The 15228-nt window shown below is 41.9% G+C and overlaps 1 protein-coding gene across 8 annotated transcripts in view; it reads left to right on the forward strand.

Moving 5' to 3' along the window:
* Positions 1-15228, forward strand: part of AK4 (adenylate kinase 4) — an 84526-nt gene that overhangs the window by 35635 nt on the left and 33663 nt on the right. For all 8 annotated transcript variants that reach the window (XM_035251742.3, XM_054236375.2, XM_078332131.1 and 5 more), the window contains one exon: positions 7637-7756. In XM_035251742.3, the coding sequence (XP_035107633.1) occupies positions 7637-7756 (120 nt within the window). The remainder of the gene's footprint in view (positions 1-7636; positions 7757-15228) is intronic.

Here is a 15228-nt window from a genome sequence, read left to right on the forward strand (position 1 = left end):
GGTTGTAATTGGAAGGGCTTTGGAATAGAGGTGATGATCTGGGGTGATACAGGAGTAGCTCTCTCATGGATCACTGGACAGCTGACTTCTGGTATGTACTTTTGTTTTCCTGTGTCACAAAACACACTTGTCATTGTCAGCCCTGCCTGGGTTACTTATTGAAGAAAAGCATGTGACAAAGAGAGAAGACATTGAGATAAAAAAAAAAAAACAAAAAAAACCTCATTTGCCTTTGCTTTAAAGTATTAGTAGTTGAGATTTGATCCTGAGAGAATTTTCATTCCAGTTGATGGATTTTACCTAACTAAGGTCCATTATTTTGCGGTGTTAATCACCACTTTTATTAAAACAAATCTTTTTGTCTCTGGTGTCCAGAAACTAGGGTAACCCGGTTGGCTTTCTGTAACCCTGGACTAGTATTTTAGAGATAATCTCTTCAGTAGTGAAAGGTGAATTGGCTGGCAGATCGAATGTTTGACTAAACATTTCATTTTGTTTGTGACCTATAGCCTATTCCTATTTCATAATGTATTTATGTAGAACTCTATTGGCAGCGTAAGAGCCTCTGTACCTTGTGATAACTACTGGCTGTTTAATTTTTCTGCCTGACAGAGTAAAATTCCATAAACTTTTGCTTTTGAAAGCTTTTGGTGGATTAGCAGTACCCAATCCCAGTGTTTAAGACTCTGAGCTCTGGAACAGGCCTCATGCTAAATTGATACAGGGCCTGGCACATAGATGCTTAATAAATATCAGCTGAATGACTATTTAGTGGATTTAAAGAGTATTCAAACCACAAAACTAACCATACCCTATATTCTCAAAGGGAACAGTGTACTTTTTTTCCCTTCTCATTTCAAGATCAAAATCAGCCTTCTGCATTTTGGATCCTTTTTTTTTCCTTTTTCTTTTTTTTTTTTGAGGCAGAGTCTTGCTCTATCGCCCAAGCTGGAGTGAGGGAAGTGGTGTGATCTTGGTTCACTACAACCTCTGCCTCCTGGGTTCAAGCAATTCTCCTGCCTCAGCCCCCAAAGTAGCTGGGACTGCAGGCATGCGCCATCATGCCCAGCTAATTTTGTGTATTTTTTAGGGGTTTTGCCATGTTGGCTAGTCTGATCTTGAACTCCTGAGCTCAGGAAGTTCACCCAATCTCTGCCTCCCAAAGTGCTGGGATTACAGGTGTGAGCCACTGTGCCTGGCCAATTTTACTCCTTTTTGAGAGTCATTCAGTCTCTGTAGTGTTTATGCTGACTGTCCAGAGTATTTAGGGTTGCTGTAGAATGGATTTTGTGCTATATAAATATGTGTGTGTGTCTTTGTGTTCTTATGGTTTTTCTAAGGAAATATCATCTGCTTATGGGCTCTTGTACTTAGAGGTATTTTCTTTCTACTTAGAGATATTTTCTTTCTTTCTTTCTTTTTTTTTTTTGAGACGTACTCTCACTCTGTTGCCCAGGCTGGTATGAAGTGGCACAGTTTCGGCTCATTGCAGCCTCTTCCTCCTGGGTTCAAGAAATTCTCCTGCCTCAGCCTCCTGAGTAGCTGGGACTATAGGTGCCTGCCACCATGCCTGGCTAATTTTTATATTTTTAATAGAGACAGGGTTTCACTATGTTGGCCAGGCTGGTCTCAAACTCCTGACCTCCTGATCTGCTGTCCTCAGCCTCCCGAAGTGCTGGGATTACAGTCGTGAGCCACATGCCTGGCTGAGGTATTTTCTTTTTAACTAGCCTTAAGATAATGCTGATTGTAAGTCCAACATCCTAATCCTTCAGTAGTAGACAGTGTTTTGGCATATGTGCCACCCTGAATACAATGAACTATTTCAGTCTATTGATGTAAATGTGGACAACTTTTAATATGTAGGAATTGAGGCTGATGAAATATCTTTCCATATCCTGGAAGAATGACTTTGGAGAGATGACCAACTTAATAGATAGTCTTCAGTTCTGTGTTATCTTAAAATGCACAGTTTAATAGATAGTCTTAAATTCTGAAAATTTATATATTATCTGATGTAGTTAGAAATTGAAAATGTATATTTCTCAAGGTTACCAAGATTATAACTATTTGAATTCAGTAGTGATTGAATGGAATAGGTTGTTAAGATGAATTGCCACAAGATTTATATTGTTGTAAGATGAGTGGAACATTTTCTTATAATATTCTTAACATTGTGGATGATACTATCCATCTGTCTTTCTCTCTATATGACACATAATTTTATTATATATAATGTTTGTAATCTGATGCTTCATCTTTCCCTTCATGAAGTTTTTGTATATGTTGACTTAATTATTGGTGTTTTGTTTAACCTGATAAACACGTGATGGATCTATCTGTTGGTTTTGTTGTGAAACTTAAGAAAAAGGCAAAGCTATTGGCCTGTTTTGGGCACCCTATATTTACTACATTTATTTGAGACCTTCCTAGTGCTTTCTGAATTATTTGTGTGGTGTGTGTGTATGTGAACACACTCAGGATTCAGAAGCTGTGTGAGACTATGTATGTGTGTCCACAGCCTTTCTTCGGAATACTACTTGATAAATTAGAGCAGGTATGTCCAAACATACTATCATCAGCCTTTAATGATGCTGCTTTCTCTTCCAAGCACACCGACAAGGGCAAATGAAGGTCCAGTTTTCCGAAATGGGCCTCAGTTGGATGGGTTGTTTTCTTGCAGTTTGCTGTTGTCATGAGGTTTTCATTCAGATGCAGATATGTTAAGGCCATTTTGCTTTGTCTGGGGATCTTTCTGGGTTTTCGTAGTGGATATTGAGATATGTGGGATAAGTCTGATTATGTATTAGGTTAGAGGACATGTTGCTTGTCCTGCTTGGGAGAGGAGCCAAGGCTGGCAGGAATAGCTGGAAGAGTATGCTACACTTAGATTTCTCAAGTAGTAAATTGGAGTGAGATGCCTCTGGAAGTCTTCCACAGAGTTATTTTAAACTTGAGGTTGTACTGCTTGTGTTGGATTAACTCAAGGTTCTCTCTCAAGGGGCACATGAAGGTCTTCCTCCACTGCTTCTGCTTTAGTTCAGGCCTTCATCTTGTGCTTGGATTATTATCGTAGCCTCTTTTGCTTCCACTATGCCACCTATATCCAAGTATCACATTGCTGTGTGCCTGTACCCTTTGTAGGCACATAAGGCTCTGCGTTTAGTGTTCTGCTGTTTTCATCTCAAAACTCTTCATTTTCCAAGAGGCACATTTTCAATTTGCGCTAGTCCCTACGATTTCAGTAGCTGGTCTTGGCTCTAGAAATAGCATTTCTAAAACGACTTCAAATTCCTCAAAGTTCACACTCCTTATCCTGCCCATCGAACACCATCTCTTACTGGTGTGCTTTTCTTTGAGTGTCAGTGCTTGAAGAAGTTCCTCCACGTATACCAAATGGCCCCACACCTCCTCAACATTTGCTGTTGGTATTTCCTTCTTCTCATTTCCCCTACCCAACCTGGTTCACTTCTATTCATGTTTTAAAATGCTGCAGAAATAAGACTGGGCTGTGAAACTGAATATGACTGGTTTTTTTGTTGTTGTTTGTTTGAGATGAAGTCTTGCTCTGTCACCCCAGGCTGGCATGATCTTGGCTCACTGCAACCTCCACCTCTTGGGCTCAAGCCCTCCTGCCTTAGTAGCTGGAATTAGAGGTGTGCGCCACCAAGCCTGGTGAATTTTTATATTTTTAGTAGAGACAGGTTTTACCATGTTGGCCAGGCTGGTATCAACCTCCTGACCTCAGGTGATTCTCCTGCCTTGGCCTCCTAAAATGCTGGGATTACAGGTGTGAGCCACTGCACCTGGCCTAATATGACCATCTTAACTAGTTATGATCACACTTTGCTTGTGTCATATCTCTTTTCAAAAGTTTCCTATCTGGTGAGGTTGGGCCATATGTGGTCTTGAGATAATGGTTCTGTAATAACTGCAAGAAAATCAGATTGATTTTTGCCAAGTAAAAGAAAATTCTCTTATCTTCAGGGTGTTCATTCATGCAACATATTCTTAAAATTTTTAAATGTAAATTTAATTATTTGAGACAGAGTCTTATTCTGTCGCCCAGGTTGTAGTTCAGTGGTGTGATATTTGCTCACTGCCACCTCTGCCTCTTGTGTTCAAACTGTTCTTGTGCCTTAAGCCTCCCAAGTAGCTGGGATTACGGGTGTGCATCACCATACTTGGCTAATTTTTTGTATTTTTAGTAGAGATGGAGTTTCGCTATGTTGCCCAGGCTGGTCTCAAACTCCTGGCCACAAGTGTTTTACCCACCTTGGCCTCCCAAAGTGCTGGGATTACAGGTGTGAGCCATCAGCCTGGCCCATGGAACACATTTTTATGGGGCATCTGATCTATGCCAGACAATATTTTAAGCACTGAGGATGTGGCATTGAACAAACTATTTTAACTTTTCCTTCACTGAGCTAATAATTTCTAGTAGAGAGGGCAGAAAGTTAGTGAACAAATACCTTAATATATAATTAGATCTAGAGTTCTAGAAAACAAGGCAAAGTGCACATTTTGGTCTTTCACCTTGGAAGATTTATATTTGCTGTTTATCTACTTTAAAGTTTGGTGGATAAGGCTAAGAATGAGGCTCTGGGCCTGGCGTGACTATTGCAGAGTAGGACAGCATCCAAATCGTCAGTTACTCCATGCATCTTTTCTGATAGTGACTGTTTAGGCGTAGAACATAGATACAACACAGGTACTTCGCAAGAAAACTGAAAACGTCCAGTCTGACAATGTATACAGACTTTTACTGCAGCATGATTCATAGTAGCCAAAAAGTAGAAGACAAGCCAAATATCCGTTAACTAATGTATATATATGACTAAAATGTGGCTTAGCCATACAATGAAATGTTATTTAGCTATAAATAGGAATGAAATATTGGTATGTGGTACATGAATGAACTTTGAAAACATTATGCTAAGTGAAAGAAAACAGTCACAGAAAACTGTATGAATCTGTTTATAAGAAGTGTCCAGAGTAGGCAAATCTATAGAGACAGAATGATTAGTAATTGGTGGGGGCTGGAGGGAGAAGAGAATAAGGAGTGACTGCTGATGGGGCAGGGCTTCTTTCTGAAGTAATGAAAGTGTTCTGAAATTAGGGAGTGGTGATGGTTGCACAACATTAAGAGTATACAGAAAGCTGCTGAGTTGTACTTTCTAAAATGGCTGATGTTAGAGTGTGTGAATTAGTACAGTAAAGCTGTATAAAAAATGCTGGCATTACCTTCTATCTGAAGGTGAGGATCTTAAGAAGATTAAATGAAATGAAATTACAGAAAGCACTTAAAGTCCAGTGCCTGGGATATAGCATGCACTCAACTAATGGTTATTGTCTCTCTTAAAGTAGTACTGCTTAAATATCTGTAAGCTGGAACTTTTATTCACTGCTACATCTCTAGAATATGACCTGTTATGGGGTATGCAGTCATTAAATATCGTACTTGTAGAATGAATGTAGCTCGTTCACATTCATGTTCAGTCACATACACCAATGTGGCTGTCTTTCTTGTTTCACTTCTTGCAGCGTGTTCGTGAATCCGCATCACTGGGTCTGCATTTTGAGCTTCTTGTCTAGTGGTGGTACCCAAGAGATACGGAGCTCTTCACAGCGCATATCTTCAGTGCTTAAGTTGAGGTTGTGGCGAACAGACTGAATCTGGGGAAGCAAGGACTCTACCTAAATTAAAGGTGAAAATGGGGAGGCCAGGCCTGGTGGCTCACACCTGTAATCCCAGCACTCTGGGAGGCAAAGGTGGGTGGATCACTTGAGGTCAGTCAGGAATTGGCGACCTGCCTGGCCAACATGGTGAAACCCTCTCTCTACTAAAAATACAAAAATTAGCTTTGTGTGGTGATGCACACCTGTAATCCCAGCTACTCGGGAGGCTGAGGCAGGAGAATCGCTGGAACCCGGGAGGCAGAGGTTGTGGTGAGCCGAGATTGCGCCACTGCACTCCAGCCTGGGCGACTGAGTGAGGCTCTGTGGCTAAAAAAATTAAAAAAAAAAGTAAGTGGGTGGTGCCAAATGATTCTTGAGCCTTTTTCTAGTAATATAATTCTGTTTTGTGTTTTTATTTTTACTTATTTATTTTTTGGGGATGGATTCTCGCTGTCACCTGGGCTGGAGTGCAGTGGTATGATCTTGGCTCATGGCAACTTCTGCCTCCTGGGTTTAAGTGATTCTCCTGCCTCGGCCTCCTGAGCAGTTGACATTACGGGAGCCCACCACCATGCCCAGCTAATTTTTTTTTTTTGAGACTGAGCCTTGCTCTGCCATCCAGTGCAGTGGCGCGGTCTTGGCTCACTGTAACCTCCACCTCTTGGGTTCGTGAAATTCTCCTGAGTAGCTGGGATTACAGGCGCCCACCACCACACCTGACTAATTTTTGTATTTTTAGTAGAGGCAGGGTTTCGCCATGTTGGCCAGGCTGGTCTCAAATTCATAATCCCAGGTGATCCTCAAGCTCCCAAAGTGTTGGGATTATAGGCATGAGCCATCATACCTGGATCTTGGTGTTTTAAAAGAACTGAGTTGGTCTGTCTAGAATGTGATTCTTAAGGGTTCATTATCAGTTACCCCAAGAGCAGAGGATTTCACTTGTGGTTAAAAAAAATAATAAAACACAAATTTAGTTCTTGGAAATGTACAGATTTAAACTGACAGTTTGTTTTACTAAATGCAACTCACAGTTTCTACATATAGGAAATTAATATTTTAAATGAAGATAGAAGCAGTTTTCCCCTGAAAGTATTTGTGTGGTTTTGTTAAAACTTCACATCCTTTTATGAATTTGGCATTCCACTAATAACACTGTGTTGCTTTTTACAACTATGTCAGCAAGGTGCTATCTTCTTATATTGAAGTTTATGAAAAGACGTAAAGCTGTTGTTGTTTGTATTATGTGGCATTCTTTTTAGACTGGAACTTGTTTCCTTTGGTCTCTCTAAAGAATGGTTGTGCTTCTCATCTTCCTTTAGTCTTCTGTACACTGTGTGGTTGATCATGTTTTTTTGTTACCATAAACTGTTGAGAGGCACAGTGCCCAATTTGTGGCTTACCTCTAGGAATTATCCAGGGTTTCTCTATATCTTTTATGTATCATCCTTCTTCTTGACTTTATTTTCTACTCTTATTTTTTTCTTGCCCAGTTAATGTATTTTTCTTTTTTGGAGAAAGGGTCTCCTCCTGTTGCCCAGGCTGGGAGGCAGTAGCACAATCAGTACGCTTGAGCTCACTGCAGGCTTAAACTTCTGGGCTCAAGTGATCCTCCCACCTCATCCTCCCAAAGTACTGGAATTACAGGCATGAGCCACCATACCTGGCCACTCTTTCTTTCTTCCTTTTTTTGGTGTGTGTGTGTGGCGGGGGAGGTCAGGGGGGTGCTATGCTGTCTCAAAAAGCTGCTTTTCTAGTTTTTTGGGAGATAAATGTTAGGCAACAGTCCCACTTATTGAGGTGAATATTTTAAAAACTAAAAACATACCTACAACTACCTAAGAATTTCCTCCCATATCAAGAAGAACGGAGAGAAGGCGAAACTGTCAGAAAAGCGTTGGTGAGCTTTTTGTTTGGGAAGTTTTCTTGAATACCTGTTTTTTTCTTGTCTTTTTAATAGAAGTTGGTGAGATGGCAAAGCAGTACATAGAGAAAAGTCTTTTGGTTCCAGACCATGTGATCACACGCCTAATGATGTCCGAGTTGGAGAACAGGCGTGGCCAACACTGGCTCCTTGATGGTGAGTTGAAGCTGTGGGTAAGCTGGATTTCTGGGAATTGTCGGTTAAGGTCTTGCACTCTCTCTTAACTTCTTGCCGATTGGAAAATGCCTTACTTTTCTAAACTTTCTGTCATTTATTTAGTATTGTAATTTGGCAATATGATAGGAACCCATTGTGGTGAAGCCTCTTACTTCTTCTGTCTCCAGATCACCATCATGAGAACCACTGACTTGAAGCAAATTGTCACCAAATTTCTGTTATTGCTTCAGCCCTTTTGTTTCCATAAGTCATCCTGAGTATAACTCCTCTTCAATCAGATGTTCTTTCATTCACCACAGGACACACAGAATAAAACTATGAGTTATTATTTCTCACCTGTCAGATTAACAGAGAAAGAACATTGGAAAATCCTTTATTGAATGTGTAGGAAACAAATATTGTTGAAAGAATAAAATGAACAACCTTTGGAGAGCAGTTAGCATTATAGATACTTTCTGATCCAGCAGTCCCATTCTGGATTTCTGCCTAAAGATGCAAGGAGGTTTATTTCAACATTATTGGTAAATAGGAAGACACTGTTACTGACACTATAAAAGAATCATTATATATGTGGTACTCTGAGGACACAAAGGGGAAAATTATGTGTTCTGTTGGTAGGAGGAGGTGTTGGAAGAACTGTATGGAAAGTGATGAATAGATAAATGGTCCTCAGGTGGATGAATGGGGATAGGGAAGGTAGATTTTTTTTTTTTTCCCCAGCAGAGGGCCAGTGTAAACAGAGTGAAAGGGGAATGAGTTATCTTAGTATTTTTCTGAGCCTGCAAGCAGAGGTTGCAGAGGAAATCCTGGGGTGGATAGCCTTTGATTTTGCATAAAGATGGTGGGACTGGAATTTATTGGCTTTTTGAAGCACTGAAGTTAAGTAGGGGTGTAATATGATCACATTTGTCTCTCAGAAAGACTATTCCATTAGCAGCTCAGGAGAGATTAGGTGCTGGGGCATGGAGGAGAGTTGTGACTACAAACCAGAGATCACTGGAATAACTGGACTATGAGATGTTGAAGGCCTGAATTTAAGCAATAATAGCAGTGGGACGAAAGAGGGAGGCACCCATTCATAAGAGAGTGAATTGAGGAGAAAGAATTGATAGGAAGTGTGGCTGATGTTAGGTACAACAGCCCCAGGGTTTTCTTTTATTGCCTTCCAGGCTTTTTGAGTTTCTTAGTTTTCATAACCCTGTCTACACTAGAGAGAATATTTGGACTGGGCAATTTATAAGGAAAAGAAATTTATTTCTCACCAGTTATAGAGGCTGGAAAGTCCAAGAGCATGGTGTCAGCATCTGATGAGGGCCTTCTTGCTGCACCATCCCTGGCAGAAGGCATCACATGGGGAAGAAGTGCATGCCTCTGAGAGGGAATGGGAGCCGAACTTATCCTTTTATCAGGAGCCTGTTGTTTGATCTAGAGCCCACTTCTGTGATAGAGCATTAATTCATTCATGAGGGCAGAGCCCTAATGACCTCTTAAAGGCTCCATCTCCCATAACATGACATTGCCAATTAAATTTCAACATCAGTTTTGAAGGGGACATTCAAACCTTAGCATTCTGCCCCTACCCACCTCCCCACAAAAAACAACTCATGTCCTTCTCATATATAGAATACATTTGTTCTATCCCAGTAGCCCCCAAAGTCTTAACTTGGTCTAGCATCAACTCAAAAGTCCAATCTGAATCAGCCATGGGTGAGATTTATAAGGTACAATTCATTCTGGGACAAATTCTCTTCAACTGTGAGCCTGTGAAATCAATGCAAGTCATCTACTTCCAAAATGCTATGGTAGGAAGGTGTTTGATGGACATTACCATTCCAAAAGAAGAAATAGGCAAGAAGAAAGGAGTAAGTGGTCCCTGATAAGTCAAAATACAACAGGGGAGACATTAAGTCGTAAAGATGGAGAATATCTCCATCTACCCCACATTCTGCGTCCTGGGCACACTGGGATGGGAGTTGGGCTCCCAGAACCTCAGAAGCCCCACCCCCTGTGACTTTGCTGGGCTCAGTCCACTCAGCATCTCTCATGGGTTGGAGTTGTATACTGGTGGATTTACAGTTCTGGGGTGTTGACAGTGGCTCACTCCCATGGCTCCACAAGGCACTGCCCTACTGGGGACTCTGTGGCAGCCAGTCCCACTGGGCATTGTCCTAATGGGAGCTGTCTGCAGTGGCTCTATCCTGCAATAGGTCTCTGTCTGGGCCTCCAGGCAGTCCCTGGCATTCTTTGAAATCTAGATGGAAGAAGCCATGCCCTGCAGGACTTGCATTCTGGAGCCATGCCTGAAGCTGTTTGAGTCATGGCTGGGGAGGCCAAGGAATGCTATCCATCTCCTGAAACCAGTCTACCATCCTAGAGCTCTGGGTCTGTGATGGGAGGGGTAGTCGAGAGATCTCAGAAATGCCTTTGAGGTCTTTCTTCCATTGTCTTGATTGATAGCACCTGGCTTCCTTCTAGCCATGCTTGAGCAATAGCTTGTTTGACCATACACTTAATATTCCCTCTTGAACATACTTTTCCACTCTTTACATGGCCATGCAAGAATTTTCCAAATTCTTCTGTTTTGCTTCTCTTTTAACTATATAATCCCTCAGTATCTGCCGAGGGTAAGCGGTGTGGGAAGGGATTGGTTCCAGGACCACTCCCTCATACCAAAATCCATACATACTCCAGCCTGTGAATCCCATGGATATGAAAAGTCAGTCCTCCATGTGCAAGGGTTTTGCGTCCTGCAAATACTATATTGCATTTGGCTGTGAATGTGGAACCCAGTGATATGGAGGGCCAACTGTATTTATTGAAAAAATCCTTGGCTGGGTGTCGTGGCTCATACCTGTAATCCCAGCACTTTGGGAGGCCAAGCTGGGCAGATCACTTGAGCCCAGGAGACCGGCCTGGGCAACATTGCAAAATCTCATCTCTGCAAAAATTAGCCAGGTGTGGTGGCATGTGCCTGTAGTCCCAGCTACTTGGGACTGAGGTGGGAGGATCACTTGAGCCTGAGAGGTTGAGGCAGCAGTAAGGCATGATCACACCACTGCACTCCAGCCTGGATGACAGATGGCTGAGACCCTGTTTCAAAAGAAAAGAACAAATTTTGGTATAAAGTATGTCCTCAGAGTTCAAACCCATGTGTTCAGTGGTCAACTGTATTTGATCATCTCTCTGCTCTCACATCTCATTTTATGCAATTAAAAGTAACCACACAGCAGCTTGAATGCTTTACTGCTTAGAGATTTCTTTCACCGCATATCCTAGTTCATTGCTCTTAAGTTTTGCACTCCATAAAGCTCTAGGACATGGACATAATTTGCCAAGGTCTTTGCAGCTGTCTAACAAGAATAACCTTTACTCCATTTTCTAATACCTTCTTTTACATTTCTGTCTGAGACCTCATCAGAATGGCCTGTAGTGTCCAATTACTGCTAACATTCTGGTTGTGACCACTTGAGTAGTTTCTTTTTTGAGACAAAGTCTCACTCTGTTGCCCAGGCTGGAGTGCTGTGGCATGATCTCGGCTCACTGCAACTTCTACCTCCCAGTTTCAAGTGATTCTCCTGCCTCAGCTTCCCAAGTAGCTGGGATTGTAGGCATATGGCACCATGCCCAGCTAATTTTTATATTTTTAGTAGAGATAGGGTTTCGCCATGTTGGCCAGACTGGTCTTGAACTCTGATCTCAGGTGATCTGCTCGCCTTGGCCTCCCAAAGTGCTGGGATTGCAGGCGTGAGCCACCGAGCCAGCCCCCCTTGAGTAATTTTTAAGAAGATTCAGACCTTCTCCTACAGCTCCCCTCTTCTTTTGAGTTCTCACCATAATTGCCCTTGATGCATCATTCATGGCAATTTAGGGTGTTTCTGGCTGCCTCCTCCAAATTCTTCCAGCCTCTGCCCATTACCTGGTTCCAAAGCTATGGCCACATTTTTAGGTGTTTGTTATGGAAACAGCCCCACTCCTTGGTATCCATTTTTTGTCTTAGTCTATTTTGAGCTTCTATAACAGAATGCCTCAGGTTGGGTCATTTATAAAGAAAAGAAATTTATTTCTCACAGTTCTGGAGGCAGGGAAGAGTAAGACCACGGTGCTCCGATCTGTTGAGAGTCTTTTTGCTGTGTGTTGTAACCTGGTGGAAGGCAGCACATGATGAGAAGGCTCACACAGGAGAGGGAATAAGGGCTTAAACTTAGTTTTTTTCAGGAGCCCACTCATGAGATAAACAACCCCATTGGGAGGTCATGATAATTTCTTAAAGGCCCCACCTCCCAATGCCTTTAAATTGGCAATTAAATTTCAACATGAGTTTTGGAGGAGACATTCAAACCACAGCACCCCCAATGCTTTGTGTGTATTTATCACGACTGATCAACGTTGACTTTGCTGCCACTTAACAGTATCTCCAGTTAAAATTTTTAAATTGTTAAGTCCTCTCACCTTGCAAAATGAATTAGTATAGGCTTAGTGAACTTAAAAGTCCTGTGTTTAAAAAGGATCATCTGTGTTAAACTCCTCTGGAAAGAGGGTTAGTATAATAATTGAGAGCATGGACCCTGATGCTGCCAGACTGCCTGACTTGAATCCCCGCTCTGCCACTTTCTGGCAGACTGTGTGACCTTGGGCCTCTGATTGCTCATGAAACACAGATTAGCAAAGAGGGGCAGAGTGAGCAAATATATGTAAAGTGCTTAGGAGAGTGCTTGCTTTATGTAAGTGTTGTATGAGTGTTTGTCATTGTTTGTTGTGACTGATGTACAAGTCCTGAATATTTGGGGTGGGGGGTGACTATTTAAAGTGTTCACTTCAAAAATAGCTCTAAAAGTATTTAGCAAGGCAGAATAAAAGTCAGTTTCAATTATGGAATGTTTTCTGTATCTCTTCAGTGCTTGCTTTTGCCATGACTTCGTCTTCCCCTCAGGACTGAGTAACTGAAGTTCTTCCACATCATAGGCCTGTTTTAGTAAAGTGCGTCAGCCTCCCAAATGATTTGGTTAGTATTTTTCTCCTTGAAAACCCATATGGTCACTTTTTCAGTTGCGATTTTTCTTTAAAGCTCTGGAGTAAATCCATTTGGCAAGGTGTGGAGTGCGAGGGATGCCTGGTTCCCATGTTCAGCTTTAGACTCCTTATGTTACACCGGCATATGCTCTGCGGAGGACGTGCTTGTTGAGTGTGCTAAAGGTGATTGAATGTGGAAAGGTCGAGAAAGGCATTCTGATGACAGATGATGACTCATGATCTTGGTCCATATGGCTGTTGAGAGGCATCCTGCACACCGTGGGTGGAAATGGGTAAAGTAGATCCAAGCCAGGGGAACCCCAAGTGGGGATGTAGGGAGCAGAGGGAGGGTGAGTGCTCTGTGGTTTGGTCAGCTTTGCCCTTGCTGAAAAAACATTCAATACTACCTTCCCTTTACAGTTCTTTCCAGTTGGGTAAGAAATATTCTTTGTTTAGTTGAGTTTTTTTTTGTTTTTGTTTTGTTTTGTTTTTGAGACGGAGTCTTTCTCTCTCTCACCCAGGCTGGAGTGCAGTAGCACAATCTCGGTTCACTGCAACCTCTACCTCCCAGGTTCAAGCAGTTCTCCTTTCTCAGCCTCTTGAATAGCTGGGATTACAGGTGCACACCACCATGCTTGGCTATTTTTTTTTTGTATTTTTTTTTTAGTAAAGGCGAGGTTGTACTATGTTGGCCAGGCTGTTCTTGAGCTCCTGGCCTCAAGTGATCTGCCTGCCTCAGCCTCCCAAAGTGCTGGGATTACAGGTGTGAACCACCACTCCCAGCCCTTAAGAAATATTCTTTTTTTGTGTGTGTTGGTGTGTGTGTGTGTATACATGTATATATTTATATATGTATGTATGTATGCACACATATGGAGAGTCGTTTTCCTCCTCTTTTTTTCTTTTTTCCTTTCTCTTTTATTTTCTCAAAAGTTTATTGTGTTAGTGACAGGAGCCTTTTCTAATTAGTTTCCTTTAATTTTTAAGGGACATATTCTACCAGAGGATTATAATACACAAGGCTTCTAATTTTGTTATAAAATGGGTGGTTTTTTTTTTTGTTTCTTTGTTTCAGAGAGAGGCTGTTTATTGCTTATTAAGTGATCTTGAGGTGAAATAGTAACTAAGGAACAGGAATCAGCTATTTGAAACAAATACATTGCTTAAGGCCAGGAGTTTGAGACTAGCCTGGGCAACACTGCAAGACCCTGTCTCTACAAAAAAGAAAAAATGCCGGGCTTGGTGGCACATATCTGTAGACCCAACTACTTGGGAGGCTGAGCCATAATATTACTTGAGCCCGGGAGTTTCCTGCAGTGAGCCATGATGGCACCACTGCACTACAGCCTCAGTGACAGCGAAACCATGTCTCAAAAAAAAAAAGCAAAATTTTCACTTTTTGTTTTGAGATGGAGTCTCACTCTGTCACCAGGCTGGAGTGCAGTGGGGCACAATCTTGGCTCGTTGCAGTCTCCTCCTCCCGGGTTCAAGTGATTCTCCTGCCTCAGCCTCTAGAGTAGCTGGGATAATGGCACCTGCTACCACACTCGGCTAATTTTTGTATTTTTGTGAAGACGAGGTTTCACCAAGTTGGCCAGGCTGGTCTTGAATTCCTGACCTTAGGTGATCCACCTGCCTTGGCCTCCCAAAGTGTTAGGATTACAGGTGTGAGCCGCAGCACCCAGCTAATTTTTCACTTTTTAAAAAAAGGGTCAACTATTAGTCTGTTTCCATGTGGCCGATAAAGACATACTCAAGACTGGGTAATTTATACAGGAAAAGGGTTTAATTGACTTACAGTTCCATGTGGCTTGGGAAGCCTCACAATCATGGCAGAAGGCAAGGAGGAGCGAGTCACATCTTAATGTGGATGGCAGCAGGCAAAAGGAGCTATTGCAGGGAAACTCCCGTTTTTAAAACTATCAGATCTCATGAGACTTAGTCACTATCACGAGAACAGCATGGGAAAGACCTGCCCCCATAATTCAGTTACCTCCCACCAGGTTCATCCCATGACACTTGGGGATTGTGGGAGCTACAGTCCAAGATGAAATTTGGGTGAGGACACAGCCAGACCATATCAGGCCAGCAGTGAGGTATATAGCCATGGAGAGAGATGCATTAGTAACTGTTTTTTTCATTTCAAAACTTAACTGCTTACTTGTGCATTAAAATAGCAATCCAGAAGTTCCCCAAATCAGTCCCAATTTATCTCCATGTACCAAGATATAGTAGAATTATCTGCCATATGATTTTAGGGGTGGCTATCAAAATATTTTAAATTGGTATTTCAAAGTTTGGTTTTGTAGAAAACAGCCTTCAATTTTGGACTTGTAAATGAAATGTAATTTAATCCTTTTCATTGATAATAATGATAACCTTTAGCACAAGAGTCAGCATTCAGTCCATGGTTGTATTTGGACCCTGGTTTGTTTCATTCT

This window comes from Callithrix jacchus, chromosome 7 (genome assembly GCF_049354715.1).
Source record: "Callithrix jacchus isolate 240 chromosome 7, calJac240_pri, whole genome shotgun sequence".
NCBI classification, from domain to species: domain Eukaryota; kingdom Metazoa; phylum Chordata; class Mammalia; order Primates; family Cebidae; genus Callithrix; species Callithrix jacchus.